Source organism: Porites lutea, chromosome 4 (genome assembly GCF_958299795.1).
Source record: "Porites lutea chromosome 4, jaPorLute2.1, whole genome shotgun sequence".
NCBI classification, from domain to species: Eukaryota; Metazoa; Cnidaria; class Anthozoa; order Scleractinia; family Poritidae; genus Porites; species Porites lutea.
This window is the reverse complement of record NC_133204.1, coordinates 45,030,120-45,047,236: the sequence shown is the minus strand read 5'-3', so window position 1 is coordinate 45,047,236 and position 17,117 is coordinate 45,030,120. Positions and strand designations below refer to the sequence as shown.

Here is a 17,117-nt window from a genome sequence, read left to right as displayed (position 1 = left end):
GCGCCAAAATATTACACGTGAAAAACTATACATCATGGCGGACTCGACTGCAGAACTTTGAGAGAGGACATTTAGAACGATAAAAATATGGGCCTTACAAAGGGCGAGGCGTTCGAAATATTGGAGCTTCCTTTTGGTTTGTACTTTATTCTGTAATTCGTTTGTTCAAATGTTATGAAATCGCGTGCAGCGTGTGACAAACACAGATCGCAGCGAGTGACATAAACTTCTAGTGCCCTTTGCACAGTCGAAGAAAACTGTTTTCATAGGGCAGAAATCATGACAGACTTGGAAAATGGCTCAGTTTATAATAATAGCTATTAATTTCCGCTATCTTTGCCGTATGTGTTTGCTCGAAACGTACGCCTATCTTATACTCGACCGTCATAATCTAGAATAATCCAGTTGCGTGACGAAATTCGAACATTTATTACCATTGTTCTGTCAGATTGTTGTCTACTTTGTTGACGAAAAATATTCATTGTTTTTAACTGATAAGAAATTAGCGCCATGTGTCATGTAAATAGATATGTATTTAAAGTGTCTACTAGGTTTCAAGTTGTTTAATTTCCGTTTTGTTTGGCTTTGATTCCAATTAAAACAAGGAATGTTTTTTTTAACAGGAAGCAAAAGAATTTGTGCAATACTGATTCGTATACAAAACCATAGTTTTCACCGTTACCATAGCATCTTCCTATTACTTTAATTTCCTTACTCTTCACTTACAATCAGCTTCAATGAACTACTACTTTAGTCAGCTGACAAAGTGATTGATTGTAATTCCTTATCTGTTCTATTTATGTTAAATGTTATCTAATGATAGAATTTGGGTGCCAAAAGAAGGTGACTCTTGCTTTGGCAGGGTGTAAAGAGAGTCAGTTTTACAGCTTGCCATTTGGGCAAGCTGTAGGTAGCATGTACTAGTTGCGTGTACTAGCCCAAGGGTCATTTTGACTAGCCCACAGTTCTTCTGTAAATTGAATTTCCCCAAAAAACTTTACTTGCCCATTGGGTAAGTTAAGAACAGAATTCACTAGCCCACTTGCAAAATCCATTAGCTCCAGGCTATGGGAAGTGACTTTCTTTGCGTGCTGCTCTGGATTCATTGTGGCTATAAGCGTTGGGCCTTTGCAACTATGTAAGAGTTTAGAGTGGGCCTATTAAGGGGAGAACTTTTATCTGCAGGAATTTAAAAGTGGTAGAGAAAATGGTGAGATATGCTGGAAGCTTGTAAAAACATATTGGAAACACACATTTAGCCGCATCAAATGACCTTTTCTGCTTGCAAAGAAAGTAGTGTCCAATAGCCAGGGGCTAGTGGATTTTGCTATCAGGCTAGTGAATTCTGTTATTAACTTGCCCAACGGGCAAGTGAAGTCTTTTGTGGAATTCAAATTACAGAAGAACTGTGAATTCAATCTGCTCATTAAAATGTTTTTGGGGCTAGTTGAAATGATGTTTGGGCTAGTAAATGTTAGCTTCAGCTTGCCAAAATGGCAAGCTGTAAAAATCACTTTCTTTGCACCCTGCTTTTAAATGTTTTTTATTGAATTCAACAAGCTATTGTAAACAGCACAGATGTGTCCATAACATAAAGTATTATAGTCTATAAACAACACTCAGAACTAAAATTCTGATGCAGTTAACCAAACCAAAATTATTCCAAGATGTCAGTAATAATGATGATGATAATGATAATGATGATAGCAGTTATGGAATACGGCATATCCATAGGAGGAAGTAAAGAAGGAAAGGTCATGTTATCTGTGATGTGGGGGAAATAGGGCCCCTATGAGGGATTTCTCTTTCATTTACTTGTAAATTGGTCTTTAAGCTGCAGGACTGGTATCCAGGTGGGCTTTTAACCATGAGCTCTTTTGCATTAGAGGGTTAATTGTTTGAAATTAGCTTTTTGTGGGTTTTATTTTTTGTTCATTGAATTGACTTTTGTGCCTTCACATTTGAAGAATCCACCCAAATCACAGGCAGGGTGAGTTCATATGCCACAATGTTGTTTGCATAAATTATTAGGGTTTATCTGGCATCCCTGCAGAATTTACAGGAGCAAATGAACTAGGCACTCCATTGTCTCTGATTCAAACTCATTATTATTATTGGAACTTATTATTATTTTCTGATAGCTGTTTTGTATCGTATCATTTTTAGGCGCAGACTACGATGAAATAAGGGCAAGTTATAAACGTCTTGCCTTAAGATGGCACCCTGACAAACATAACAATAGTGAAGAAGCTACCAAAGTATGCATCAAGCTCTCTTTTTATAACCTATGTCCTTTTTGAAAATGATAATTTGTAAAAAAATGGACAGAATATTGTGTTGTGGATATACACTGTTTTTGCCCCTATAATCAGACCCGACGAGAAATCATTGCTTTTCCTAATAAATCTATACTTAGAAACATTGATGTGTCAGAATCAGAATATTATGCTTTTGCTTTAGTGATTAAAGAACATTTTCTTGCTTTGGTGAAGCAAAATTTATGTCTGCAATGGTTTCTTGTACAGCTAAACTGGTAAACATTTGGATACAACAATTTTTTGGTTTGGCCAAGTTCTGAAAGGACGTCAAATTGATTGTGATCACGCTATATTGTGATGGTTCTTTAAGCTTCCTGTTATGCACTGGCTCTCTTACTATTTTGATAAAAGGTTTTTTTGCCCTTAGTAGTTGATTTATCTTGTTAGCTTGTGAAAGCTCCAATAACCCTATATAATATTGTTATTCTTTTAGAAATTCCAAGAAGTTTCTTCAGCATACAAGAGACTAACCAGTGAAGACAGTGATGATGAAGTTAATTTAACTGCCGTAAGTAAATGTACTAATAGCCCAAAATTTGGCCAAAATTTAAAAGATTTTTTAGTTTTAAAGTTCCTATTACAGCTTCTTGCAGCATATTAAGTGGTTTTCTTATCACTAAGAAAGATTATAATTTTCATCATTACAGTAGTGGCTTTTGGCTTTAACACCTGTAGAACTCGCAGAAAGGGTTGAGTTACAGCGTGCAAAGAAAGTCATGCCTGATAGTGGATTTTGCCATTGAGCTACTGAATTCTGTTCTTAACTTGCCTGATGGGCAAGTGAAGTTTTTTTTGGGGGGAATTCAAATTACAGAAGAACCGTAATGTACTCATTGCATCAAAAATTCTTTTGGGTGAGTCAAAATGACTCTGAGCTAGCACATGCTTGTTACATGTACAGCTTGCCCCAAGGACAAGCTGCAAAACTGCAAAACCCTGAGTTGTTTGTCTGTTGGAGGTATAGTGAGTTAACAATGTGGAAATGGGACTACCGAAAGAAAGTCTTCAGATTTTAGTTCACCAGAGGTTGTTTTTATTGCTTTGCTTTTCTAGCTACACTGAAACCTCCATTAAGTGGACACCTTCGGACCTTCCCAAGTGTCTGCTTAATAGAGGGTGACCGCTTAACAGAGGTTTGTAAAATTGCGCGATGTTTGTTAACAATAATTAACTTTCAATGGTTACTCTGTACTGTGATAAAGTTACATGTTGTTAAAAATTAGCCAGAGAGGGATCTGAGCTGTGATGAACTTGTGCAATACTTTTAGATGAACTTTGATGGCGGATGACAATCATGTGGTTCGATATCGGTCTATATCTTTATTAATCGATTACAGTACGTATTTTAAGGACATAATCCAATACTACTATTCTCAACTCAGTCTGGTGTCTGCTTAATAGAGGTTTTTAACAATAGAAATTAGCCAAATAACAATTTATTTTAGTGTCCGCATCCGCTTAATAGAGGTGTCTGCTGAATAGGGGTTCATTATAAAAGGAAATATAAGACGTTAATTTCAGGACCCAGCTTTGTGTCCACTTAATTGGGGGTCCGCTTAATGGAGGTTTCACTGTATTTACAGATGACTTATGTCCTTTTAAGAAGTGACTGCAATCAACAAATTACAGTGTAATTATTAAGGATCACTTGGATATTCTTATTAGCTACTTTTGTATACTAAAACCAAACCTGTTTGTGTGCTATTGATTTTGTCAAGTAAAAATTAATATGTACATTTCTTTCAACTTACACTTGCAGGCAGATATGTTTGACCTCTTTGCCCACATTTTCTTTCACCGAAATGGTAAGTCTCTATTGCCATCACTCTACTGCCAATGGATATATTTTAAAGCTTCAGCTTGTTTTTTTAATTTTTTCCCTAAGGTACATACTGTATGATATCCTGTTGTAACTGTCCAGTAGTTCTTGTGCCATCTGTGGTGTTATCTAACTGTTGAATCACTAATCAGTGCTTGATGTTAATAGTTGCTAACTTGCTAGGGTAACTTAAAGTTTCATCAGGGCAAGGAAGTTTGGAAACTCAGTTGCATGGTTCAGCAACCAGGGCTCAAAAAATGCCTCAAAGATTTTGTTTATTTTTTTTAATTGGACCATAAACAAAAAAAATTAATTTTTAGTTACTTGTTAAGTCATTGCAGAAATGACAGGTATTTCAATTCATTGGTTCTCTTTTAATTCTCCAAGGAGCCACATTCACTCTGCAAATATTCATCACAGAATTAGCTTTCATTTTGTTCGTCTCTGCCGAATGTTTTGGGCAATTACAATATTCTTCCATGGGCAACTAAAATAGAGGTTTTGGGCAACTAAAGTTCACCAAATGATGGGAGACAATATTATTAAATCATGTGTTAGTTTTGTAGGCCAGGTTAGTTATCAAGTTCTTACTGTAGTTGTAAACATGATCATATCATATTATCTGTAAGGTTAAAAAGTTGTGTTTTTATTTTTCTATGTAGGAATGTTTGGCTGCTACCCTTCAATGTATGACTCAGATGACAGTTACTATAGTGATGAAGATGATGATGACGATGATGAAGTAGACGATGAAGTTCTTCAAAGTATAGCGCGTAGGCTAAGAAAAAAATATGAAAGAAAAGTCACAGAAAAAGATACAGGTATGCAAGTTAGGTAGTTTTCAAGTGACTGATTGAAGAGAGAGACTTTGTTTAATAGCCCAGGTTTGATATATTAAACTTCTCACACGACTCCGAGGCTTAAGAGACAAAATTGCAAATTTTTCACAAATCCAATGTTTCGTAATTCCGAGAAGAGACTTGAGTACAAAGAAAAACAACCAAATATAGAAAAATGACCAGAAAGTCTCTGAGACATGTTAGAATTTTGAACGTGGGCTATTGTTACCACATTTCTTGTAATTTTTCTCTGCAAAAGTTTTATACACGATATACTGTATTTATTCGGCTATAAGCAGAGACCCTAAACTTTGAACAGGTAGAATCAGCATGACCAAGAACGAAAACGAATCGAAAACACCTGGCTATAAACCAAGACCCATTCGTTACAAGACTTTTAACTACAGTAACACCTAACATTTTTCAAAAAAAATGTACGTAGTTACTAAAACCCGGAACGACCCACAATGACCCACAACGACCCACAACGATCCACAACAATCCACAACGACCCACAACGACCCACAACGATCCACAACGATCCCACAACGATCCACAACGATCATCAAAGCATACTGATTAACTTAACTGATTAACAATATTCAAACTACGCCTTCGAGCGAGAGGCTACCCAAACAACTTTATAGATAAAACACTCTCGGAAGTCAAATTCTCTGACAGAAAGAAAGCTCTCCAAGAAAACACAAGAGTACGCAAAGAAATATTGCCCTTTGTAACGCAATACAACCCATCTGTGCCTAACCTAAAACACATTCTAATGGAGAAATGGCATCTTATAGAATTAAAACCTAAACTTAAAGAAATGTTCAAAGAACCTCCGATCATCTCTTATAAAAGAGGCAGTTCATTAAGAGATATACTGGTTAAAGCCAAACTGTAGTTAATCTCTTTAACGTTACATGTAGAAGAGCAATAACATTTATGCGACACGTTTGCGGGATCTGTGAATGGCCTGTCACTATTTAATTACCGTAGTTACTACAAAGTGCGCGTCGCGGCACGAATGTAGACGAAAATTACCCTAAGTAGTCTCAAGATGGATGTTTACGGAGAACAAAGCTGATGAAACTTTTCATGTGACTTATACAAATCTTTATTCGATGGCCGGCCGAAGAGACATCGATCGTACTTACAAATGTGTCTCTGAATGGAGATTCTTTCTCGTGAAAAGCTACATTTGCTCATTTATTTTGTCCTATGAGTCGTTATGTTTGCTATTCAGTATGCTTTTCAATTTTTGAAAAAAATTCAAAAGTTAATCAGTATGCTTTGATGATCGTTGTGGATCGTTGTGGGATCGTTGTGGATCGTTGTGGGTCGTTGTGGGTCGTTGTGGATCGTTGTGGGTCATTGTGGGTCGTTCCGGGTTTTAGTAACTACGAAAAAATGTAACCTTCCTCAGGAAAATGTACACTAATGCTTTTCCGTTAAACAGGCAAAAACTAACGGCTGATAAATGACTTGTTATCGGCTTTTCATAGCATTTTAATGGTTTGAGTAATGCTTTTAACAGGTGGGCAAAAATTTCTAACGGCTTTGGAAAGCGTTCAAACAGATTGCCGATTTCCTTAACAGGTTGACTTAAAACGACATAAACCTGCTCACATGATCAAAGTTTAAATGATGGTTTTTTCGCTGCTAACAGTCTTTCCTCATGTCTTCAAAGATTATGCTTGAAATGGTCACTGAAATTGCCTTTCAATCAAAACAAACTGCAGTTCGCATTGTGTTTATCTGTGCTTAGTAACCAGGCAGATGTTTCGAAGCACATGTGTGACAAAACATGGCCAATTATTTACACAATTTGTGACATCTTTCATTTGTTCTAGACCTTCCCTTATTGTAAAAAGCTTACTAATGTGTTATTTTAATACTGTGAGACATGTTTTTGTTAGATATCTTGACAATGTGGGACTCAATTTCTGAGCTTAGCTAACTTATCATTCAGGTTCATAGTTACGTGACTGAGTTGATCTTTTGCTGCTATTTGGTTTTTTTTGTAAGCTAAATAGCTGGGCTTATAAGTGAAAACATCCCCATTATCCTCATTTAGAAGAGTTTTACTGCACTCAAAGGGATTTTTTTTTTCAAAAATGCTTGGCTACAAGCCAAGACCCCCTCTAGGGCTCAAATTTCACTTAACTTTAGCTTTAATTTGTGTAAAGATCACTCGGCTTATAGCTGAAAAAATATGGTTTATAATGGTGAGTTGCCTGTACCACTGATTGAATAAACATAATTCTCTTGTATTCATCAGCTTTAAAATTCCCCATCTTATATAAATAATTGCCCATATGCAGCTGTCGAGTTTCTAGTCCTAGCAGTATGCAGGACGTTTGTCACCTGAACTTAGTTAAAGGAATCATTTAATATTTCTGGGAAATTGCCCACCTACCCCTCTCCTAAGCCAACATTTTGTGCTGAGTGAGAAGTGTTAATGTTGGCTTAGGGGAGGGGTAGGTGGGCCCTACCTTCAAGAAGTCCACTGTAGTCCAGTAGCAAAGCTTCTGGACTAACCAGAAGGTCATGGGCTCATCTCCTGTTGGGATCAAGACCTAGGATTTTTTATGTCCAAGTCGCCCGTGTTGCTGACTAAAAAAACACCATTCGCAGCTTTATACATATTTGCTATTTCATTTATCAAATTCTCCCTGTCTTATTGATAATTTTTGTATGTATAGGTATCCTAATGTTTATTTGAGTGATAGCTACTTTACATTGACATATCACTGTTATCTTTTGTCTAGCTGAAAAACCAGCACATAACTTATCAGAGGCGGTGAGTTCAAGTGCTTTATTTCCCTTTCTCCTCTTTTATCAAATCTCTTTTGCAACACAATTGCATCAGGCTGCGGAGTTCAAATAAAAAATGTTTGGTTTGCTTGAAGGAAGCAACCCTTTGCTGCAAGAATCAATGATGACATTGTATTAGAATGTACTGATGCTGTTGTCTTTTAATAACATACTTTTCCTCAAAGTAGAGTGAGCTTTTTTGTAACAGAAATCATTTTCAATTCAACAGGAAGCCATGAAAAATGCTAATGAGCTTATAGAAGAAGAAGAGAGAGACCGTAAAAAGGCAGAAAAAAGAAGAGCTAAAAAGAAGGTCTTGTTTTTATTCTTTAACATATAAGAAGTCAAAGATGCAAGTTTATAACTTTATTGGACATTTTGCTGAAACTTGCCTCCCTCTAGTTAATCCTAATTCCAACAGAATTCTAGTACAAAGACAGCTCAAAGTCAAACCTCTGTCTTCTCATTTCTGATAAGGCCTTTATTTGCATAAAGGTATTATTTTATGATCTGGAGATTTTTAACATTTATTGTTAATCATATCTTTTGACTATATATTCAGGATTCAGAATTCTCATCAAGTTACAATAATATGATTTTCAAGTATCTAGACAGGTTTTTCATGAAGTTGTTTAACACTATAATTTTTTTACAGAGAAACAAAGAAAGAAAACGAGAAAAGGAAAGGGAGAAAAAAGCAAAGGATGAAAAAGAAAATATACAGGTATGTGTTGGATGTTTTTGGAATTGATTTGATATCTTCTCCTCTTTGACCTGGGAATTCATTAGGTTTGTGTTTATTTTTGGTTCTGCCATTTATATGTGAGCTATGTTTTTTGGAAAAAGTTGATGTACCAGCTGTTACAAGACTTCAAATAAATATTGTCTTGTCTTTTGTTGGTTATTGTTTTCAGTCCATTCTAGTGAAGCAACCGTAATGCAGAACACTCACCTCTCACTAATGTAGCGTGTAGCTGGGGTTCAAAACCTGGCATCACTGCCTTATGTGGGTTGAGTTTGTTGTTGGCTCTTTCCTTTCCTCAGAGAGGTTTTTTTCTCCAGGAATTCTGGTTTTCCCTTCCTCAAAACCCAACATTTCCAAATTCAAATTTGATCTTGATTGCACGGACACATTTAAACAAGTTCTTAAGATCTCCTAAGTTCTTTGTGGGTAAACAAATTACAGTTTTTTTTTCTGAATGGTTTGTTACACCCTGTTACAGCCACCCCCTCCCCTGATGTGCTGCTCATGTTATGATCTGCTCTCTTTCAGGAAAAGAATAATAAAAAAGAAAATACCCAAGTTAATAATAAAGCATCAGCTAAAGATGTGGATAAGAAAAAGAATATGTCAACAGCTACAAACAAAACTGTAAATAACAATACAAAATTATCAAGTGGTCTCAAAGAACACTGTGTAAATAGTTCAAATTTACAGCAATCTGGAAAAACAGAACAAAATTCATCCAAAAGGTAAGCCTTTCCATTCTGAAATGTTGCAATTTCTAAGACTGTTAATATTTAACTATCAATAGGTATTGAGGAGAGAGTGTTTCACCACTCTTTCTCTCTCACTTTGAATTTGGTTGGTGGGTGAGAGCTAGTGTCTGTATGTCAGATTGAATTCTTTCATGTCAAGTTTAAGGGAAGTCTTGAAACCTTAAAAAACAGCTCGTGTGGAATTTCAGTTGTACCATTCCTTCTAGTAGGCTTTTTTGGGAGGTTAGGGTAAGTGGTCAATGGGAGGTCAATATGGAAACCCTACGTCCATCAACGGACATTCAGTGGCTGAAATTGATGGGAAGGGAGGTGGATCTTGGCAAAAATCAGTGACATAACCATAATCAAGACGGTTGGTTCAAAGAATGTTTAATGAAGTTGGTTAAGGACTATTGTCAAATTCACCAGAAGAAGAGGGTAAGGCGAGCTAACAATTTGCTAACTTTGGTGCTGCATCACTGAGGCAAAGAAGTATGGAGACTGATCTGGTTTATCATAGATTGATTCAATCCGGTTAAATATGGGAGTCAGTTAAATAAAACTAACTTAGGGTGTATTCCTTTGAATCAGTGATGGGAGATCCCACAGACCATGGTGCATCAAATGAACCGATAAATCCTTTCCCAGGGTGGATTGGTCGGTTTCTTTTATGTTCTAATTGATCCAAGTGATTTCAGGTCACTGTTCGTGATCCACGTCATCTCAATTGAATGCATCCTTAGACACTTGCTAGAGTTACTGTTCTGAGTGTTGCTTTTAAAATGTTCTTTTCAGACACGAAGATGAGGATTTATCAGGTGGAGAGGTTAGGCTGTGTAATGTTAAAAGTTGTAAACCTAGATTATCCAGAATTTCTAAGATATACACTTTTTGTCGAAAACAATAATTGCAAACCACTGTAACTGGTTATCTAAGACCATAACTTTTTTTAAGAATTCCCACTACTGATTGGCATCCCAACCAGAAAGGAGCAAAAATAGTCAAGACTTTTCACAAGTATAGGAACCAAGTATCTATACTAGCAGGGATGTACAGTAGCTAAGAGGGGACTACTGGCAAATTTAACTAGCTGAAAATGAGCTTATCATTGGTTCAAATTGCACTAAAAATGAAAACTGGGGATACTTTTGAAGATGTAGCTAATGGTAAATATCTGACTAGACTAGTAAATACTCCTGTGTAAGATTTTTTCCTTAGCCACATACAGACACCCAGCAATGTCACTTACAGATACTTCAGGTTAACTAACTCCTTATCATATTGTGCTCTCTGTTAGGAGCCAACATGGGATACGTCTAGTGCTTTCTTCGCGAGAGCTGCTGGTCGCAATCCACCCACAGTCCCTGTCTCCAACCCAGCAACAGTAAAAAATAATACACCTGTTACTAATGGCCCAACGTCACAAACTGCTAAAAACAGCTCCAATCAGATACCACCAGCAGAACAAATAGACCCTGTGGTACTACGCAGCAGACAAGTAGCAGGTTGGTAGGACTGTGGCTCTGATAGTGGTTATAGTGAACTGACTTTCTCCCACCTTGAGACTCAAGTGCTAGTGAATACCTGTGATGTGATAAGGGGACCTAGCAATATGTTTTGGATAAAGGGTTAATATGACCAAAATAGTTAATTGCCACATGACAGAGCTAGATTATTTGTTAATATACAGCATTTTATTATTAATTATGGTGTTGTAAATGATGATGTCATGATGATGATTCAGTGGAAGGACATATTTTAGGTAGCTCTTTGCCCACCATTCCCTCTGATCAAATTGGTATTTAAAATGTTGGTTTTGTGAGGAAAGATGAGCCAGAAAACCCAGGGAAAAACTGTTGGAGCAGGGTCCACAATCAACAACTCTCAACACACATGAATCACTGGGCGGAGGGTTACAGTCAAAGTTAAGAGGAATCACCAGCTTTTTGGCTCAACCAACGACAAATTCCAGAAGCAGAGGGTCAAAGGCCCACCTCATGTTTGGACTGAAATGAGGTTCAAAAGGCTAAGAATAGATCGTTCTAGACTGCCGCAGCCACTTATTACAAGGAGGTTATGGTACCACCCTTGCTCAGTTCTCCTTCATTTCTGTTTAGTTAAAGGAAACGAGATGGCAAACCTTGGTAATTACCAAGCTGCTGTTGATCTGTTTACTGAAGCTATCAATCTGGATGCTAAGGACTTCAGGTTTGTTTGTACAATTGTGTAAACAGCTGCTTCATGACACAGTCTGTAAGTAAGTTTTGCTTTTTAGTTTTAGAACGAGAGAAAAGAGGTTTTGAAATTAATCAGAGCTTATGCAGTATCTGGTTTATTTCTGGCTTATCAGTGGGTGTTCTTTTCTGTGGAGGCTTTGTCATCTGTCAATTCAAAAAGTTTAAATCCCATAGGCACTGGAATTGAGAATTAACTCTACTTAACTGAAATTTGTTTCATATTTTAAAAAATCCTGGTCTTGATAAGTAATATTAACCTGAAGTATGAACTACAATGAAATGCTTCAGTTTTCTTTAGGATGAATAAAAAACAGAACCTTGGTTGCTTAATGCAATGTTTGATTTGTTTTCTAATGTAATGTTTGACTTGTTTTGTAACTTAAGCATGTCATGATTCTGTTACAGATTTTTTGGAAACCGCTCTTACTGTTATGATCGAATGGGTCAGTATGAAAAAGCACTACAGGATGCTGATGTCTCCATTTCACTTGCTCCTGATTGGCCAAAAGGGTATTTCAGAAGAGGCAGAGCATTAGCAGGTTTAAAGGTGCATCATAACATTGTTATGCTTGTCTGTAGTGTTGTTCTGTTGATTTTGTACAGCAGATCCCTATTACAAAACCTAGTGCACTAGACTTGGTACAAGTTGACCTCTCATGAAGTTCTTAAAAGCGAGCGAAGTGAACTTCAATGAGGTCGCGCAGGCTGGTGACCAAACAGGCTTCTCATCACAAGGTCGACTTGTTTTGCCTGAATGGATATGAAGCATATAATAAATTCACAGGGGGAAAATGATTGAAATATGCTGTGTCGGGAGTGGCATCAAATATCACTCACTCTCCTATTCGTCAAATGTGTCCAGAAAGACTTTTCATTTAGCATGGTACGTCTCAAGAAACGATTTTTTGGGCACAGACGGAAAAGCTAGAACTGCCTCAGTACAAGAGTCCATCCTTCACTCTGACAACAGAAGGCTGATTTTGTATGTGATTTAAATCCTGAGGTTGTGTCCATTTTAACAGTTCCTTCTCTTTTCAGTTATATTCTGACGCAGAGACCAGCTTTGCTCAGGTGTTAAAACTTGATAAGCACTGTGAAGATGCTATGTTTGAACTGGCAAGAGTGCGAGTCCAGCAATTGGAGGTATGCACTTTGCGTGTTTTTCATGATAGGGCGTAAGAGTTTCAGGTCATACTTCTCTCGGCTATTCGTCATGCAGTTTTTAAATTGCTCATTCATTTTACATCCAGTGCATAGATTTCAGATGGTAGCGTGCTCAATCCAGTGCTAGTGTTTCCACATACATGTACCGCTCCTAAAATCTGTAGCCATTCCTTGGTCTTAAGTGTAAGTGGTCAAGTCGCCCAAAAGTCCTCTCACCCGAAGCTGTATGATGCCCAAAACTAGAGTTTTGTCGCCCAACATTTAAAGATATGTCGTTCGAAATTTTATCAGGTATAATACACAGAGAGGTTAGGTGAAATAAAGCAACTTGTGTGTAATGTATCTCGTTCTTTAAGCCATGATGAGACAAAAGAAGTGCCTTTAATGACGTTAGAATGTTGGTGAGCATAATAAATTAACATAACTCAATATTTTGGGCGACTTTACTATGTATTTCGGGCAAATTGTTTGTAAACCGTCGGGAGCTATTCTCACTGCTTCATTGAGCTCTCTTCATTCAGGTAATTCTTTCATTCGCGAGGGTTTTTTTTGCCAGTTTATCACTTACACCTTTCTTAAAGCCCTGGATATTCCTGCTATTTTAAAGTAACTTAGTCTGCATTGTTTAAATTTCTCTGTGACTACGTAGGAGATGGGATTCCCTCAGAGTCAAAGTGAGGCGGCAATTCAGGCGTTTGGTACAGTTCAGGCAGCTCTCGAAGCGCTTTTAGCAGGAAAAGTCAGCTCACCTGCAACAGCGGAAATATATGTATCTGATGGAGAGGATGAGCAGCAAAAACAACATCCCAGGTAACTTGCCAATCAAGACTGTGGTCAGTTTGCACTTAAATCCTCCTAAATCCTAAGTCCTTGAATTTTCTTCAAGTTTGGATTTAGTGGCCTGGAAAGTGTTTTTTGATGCTTTTTGCTTGTCCAAGACAGAAAATGAATCATAGCTCAGAGAATTTAAAGGTTATTTACACAAAGTGCTCAATGTTTTATTCAATAATTAACTATCAATTTAAGGCAGGTGAACTGAAAAATGTAGAGAAGTTGGTGAAGCAAACAGTTCAAGCCTTAAAGCCTCATTAGAATAGACTGATAACGTGCATTTTTGTACAATCTGTGAAATGATATTCTTAGTAGGTGGTCCTTGAAAATCTAATGTGGTCCTTGAAAAATGGTTTCAATTTTTTGCATGAACCCTTGCAATTTACATAAAATTGATATAATACAACTGAATATCTTACAATCACAATTGTAAAAGTATAAAACTAGAGGAAGTGGAACAAAAAAGAAGAAAAATTAATAATTTCAAACTTCGATACCATGACATTAGTCATAAGCGATCTTAAAAGATGGGTTTTGAGATGGCACTTGAAAGTATTAACATCTGCCTTGGCGCGGAACTCCGCGCTGTGACTTGAAAAGATCTGTCGCCTAGAGTTACCCTAGTCTTACTAGAGGGCGTGACCAACAGTATTCCACTAGTAGTTCTAAGATTGTAAGCACCTTGCGCTTTGAGTGAGACCAGGTCCCTGATGTACTCAGGGGCGATAGTAACGCATGGGATATCGATATTCAGTGTCAGATACTTACGTAGGCATTGTGCGCAGGACACTCTGCAGCTTGGTATAGTGTCCAGAAAAGCTGTGTTAGTCAAACCCCGTCAATACGGACACTGAGGGGGAAATTTGAGGGTTTACTTCCCCCAGGGAAAAGGAAAACTGCCCGTAATAACGAGGTGTCCGTAAAGCGGGGTTCGATTTTATAAAGAAAAGATTCATATGAAAAGATTTACATGTGCATACATTTACTTGATTCAGCTGATGCAGAACTACTGTGTATATATGTATGTATATTCCAAGGGGATTTTATTCGTCCCAGATTGTAACTAAGTTTTGGTTTTCATTTCTTCAGATTAAGTGAAAGTAGTAGCAGTGATGGCTCGTGTCGTTCGCTGTGGGTCGGCAACGTTAACCCTGAACTCGTCAGTGAGAGGCATTTACTACAGCTTTTTAGCAGATGCGGCCATGTCGATAATGTACGGATCCTTCCTAAGAGGTTTTGTGCATTTGTCAACTTCGAAAAAGCTGATTCGGCTGCTATAGCACTTGAAAAATTACAGGTACATGTTACATTGAAATTCCACCTTTGCGACAATTTAAGCTTAGAAGATTTGTCTGCGTTGTGTATTTTTTTTTTTTTTTTTTCATTTTGGTCTAAAGGTATTTTTCCAGTGCAATGTAAGAAGGATAAGCTTAGCTTAGGAAAAAAAAAAAACACTTTTTCTGCAACCGCGCCCTTCCCTTTTTTTTGGATGGGAAAGGAATCTAAATTCAGATTTCTGAAACCAAAAAAGGGATGTGTGTTTTGGGAGGGTTAAGTCAAACCCATACGATCATTGAGATTCACCACCAGAGCGGTTTTGGGAAAGGACTTGAAGGAAAAATGTTTTTGACAATCGGTTTTCCGTTCAAAAATTTTATACCATATTTGACCTTTTTACTGAACCGTATCAGTGGAGGCGCCATTATGCAGATTTAGCAAAGAAAACGCGAGGTGTTAACCGTTTCTTATCCCTTCGTAGGGCCACGAGCTTGGAGGTGAAGCTTTACTTCTGAGGTATCCTAACAACACAGGCTCACCAGGCAGTCAATTCGTCTTTAATAATACCATCCCTGTGCCTCCTCTGAAAAAGAAACAACAGGATGTGTAAGTTGTGTTAAGTTTAGAAAGTTTAAGATATCACCACGGCGACAGCAACGAGAACGTCAAGAAAGGGATAGGCTTTTAAGAAAAACAACACTCTGGACGAGCATCATGCTTTCCAGCACATTTCTTTAGCGTCACTGTACAACAACAACGATGTGAAACGTCCTAATTTGTGGAGGACTTTAGCGGAGGACGACCAAGTTTTCGTCCTCTTTCTGAACTTGAATTCAGGCCACTAAGAATTCAGCTGTTATTCGAGGAGAATTTCTAGAGATTGAATAATCGGGATAAATATTGAAGGAACGCGAATCCACTTAATCGGTGCAGTTTTCGATGCCTTCGTCGCCCTTTACCTTTAACTGATATTTGTTTAACCTCAGTTATGCCATGACCAACATAAACGCCATCCTGAATTGACGAAAACTGCGCATGCGCTAATCGTTCTAGTCCACCGGTAGACCGAAACCGGGTGGTAGTTTCGCGTTTACATGATACCGTTACGAAATTTCGTACCGGAGTGAAATTCTCCCTGCAGTACAACAACCGAGGTGAACTCACGCCGGTGTGACTCGCGCCGGCATGACATTTTGTGGCAGTATAATGTAAACAAATATAGAGCCACGAGAGGGAACCGGAGTGAACTCGCGCCGGTGTCATGTAAACTTCCCCTAAATTGCATACAAGGTGAATTTACCAGTTTTCTTTTTGTCCTCTTTTTTGTCTAGGGATGCTAGATTAACAGCAAGCAAACTCTCGGGTCCTGTAAATGGAGACGAGTGTTATTTCTGGCGTACAACAGGTTGTTACTTTGAGGACAAATGTCGATTCAGGCATCTTCCGGCGAGTAAAGGCATCGATTTGAAAAAAGTAGAGGCAAAATACGGAGGAAAGCTGCGAGTTACACCACCCGGAACCGACTCCACATAATTCATATGAACTGTTTAATAAGCGACTATAAAAAGTGGGTTAGCCTTATAAGGAAAATTATTAAACCACAATATTGTCAGATGGAACTATGATTGTTAAATTAAACGTTCAAACGTTTTGGTGTATGCTTGTTTTGTATTTGTAATTCGAAAATCGGGGAGGGGGGGAGGAGGTTCACTGTCTTCATGTCGTTTTTTTCTCCTCCCCTTTTCTGGGATAGTAGAGCGAGCGAAACGCGAGCGCGTGAAAATCACCCCACGCGAGAAAAGGCGAGACGCGGCCTTTTCTCGCGTGGTGTGATTTTCAAGGCCGCGTCTCGCCTTTTCTCGCGTGGGGTGATTTTTACGCGCGCTCGCGTTTCGCTCGCTCTACTATTCCTGAGGAAAAATGGGGGACTACTCGTAGTCTACTCCTTTTCTGTTTCCAATTTGTCCCCTCCTGACGGTAACCAGAAGGTGTGCATCACTCTATTTGGTACATTTCTTTGTCGTCTTCTGCATAACTACGATGAAAACTGACCAAATTTTACTTTTCTTTCATTTATTTACGTCGCTGCCGTAATTGCATAGATTGCCAACTGGGGGTAGATGAACTTTTATGGAGTTGACTTTTTAAGGGACCGCACGCAAGTATAGAAAGGGAACAAAAAAGTTAGTCATCATTAATTTTTTAACATTTTCCGTTGCCGTTGCTTCTTCTCGGTTCAGGCGCCTGGTTCTCAGTTTTTAAGATAGGGATAGATAGATTTCTTCAAAGCTCTTTGCCCCACTTATTTATTGAAGGATAGTCCGACTGCGTTATTCAC

At 38.0% G+C, this 17,117-nt stretch overlaps 1 protein-coding gene across 1 annotated transcript; it reads left to right on the top strand.

Annotated features, from left to right (window-relative positions):
* Positions 1–2: 2 nt before the first annotated feature.
* Positions 3–16,437, top strand: LOC140933764 (uncharacterized). Its single transcript, XM_073383403.1, has 18 exons — positions 3–136; positions 2,167–2,258; positions 2,752–2,826; positions 4,078–4,123; positions 4,800–4,958; positions 7,745–7,776; positions 8,020–8,103; positions 8,446–8,514; positions 9,064–9,263; positions 10,065–10,095; positions 10,567–10,774; positions 11,387–11,477; positions 11,912–12,053; positions 12,545–12,649; positions 13,320–13,480; positions 14,591–14,798; positions 15,261–15,385; positions 16,111–16,437. Exons 1-18 carry the CDS (start codon positions 88–90, stop codon positions 16,310–16,312), a joined length of 2,079 nt encoding a protein of 692 aa, XP_073239504.1. The 5' UTR covers positions 3–87; the 3' UTR covers positions 16,313–16,437.
* The last annotated feature ends 680 nt before the right edge of the window (positions 16,438–17,117 follow it).

Coding starts and splice junctions, on each gene's coding strand:
- LOC140933764 (XM_073383403.1), top strand. CDS start 88: ATGGGCCTTACAAAGGGCGAGGCGTTCGAAATATTGGAGCTTCCTTTT. Junction 11,478..11,911: donor CTGGATGCTAAGGACTTCAG/GTTTGTTTGTAC, acceptor ATTCTGTTACAG/ATTTTTTGGAAACCGCTCTT. Junction 15,386..16,110: donor AAAAAGAAACAACAGGATGT/GTAAGTTGTGTT, acceptor TTTTTTGTCTAG/GGATGCTAGATTAACAGCAA.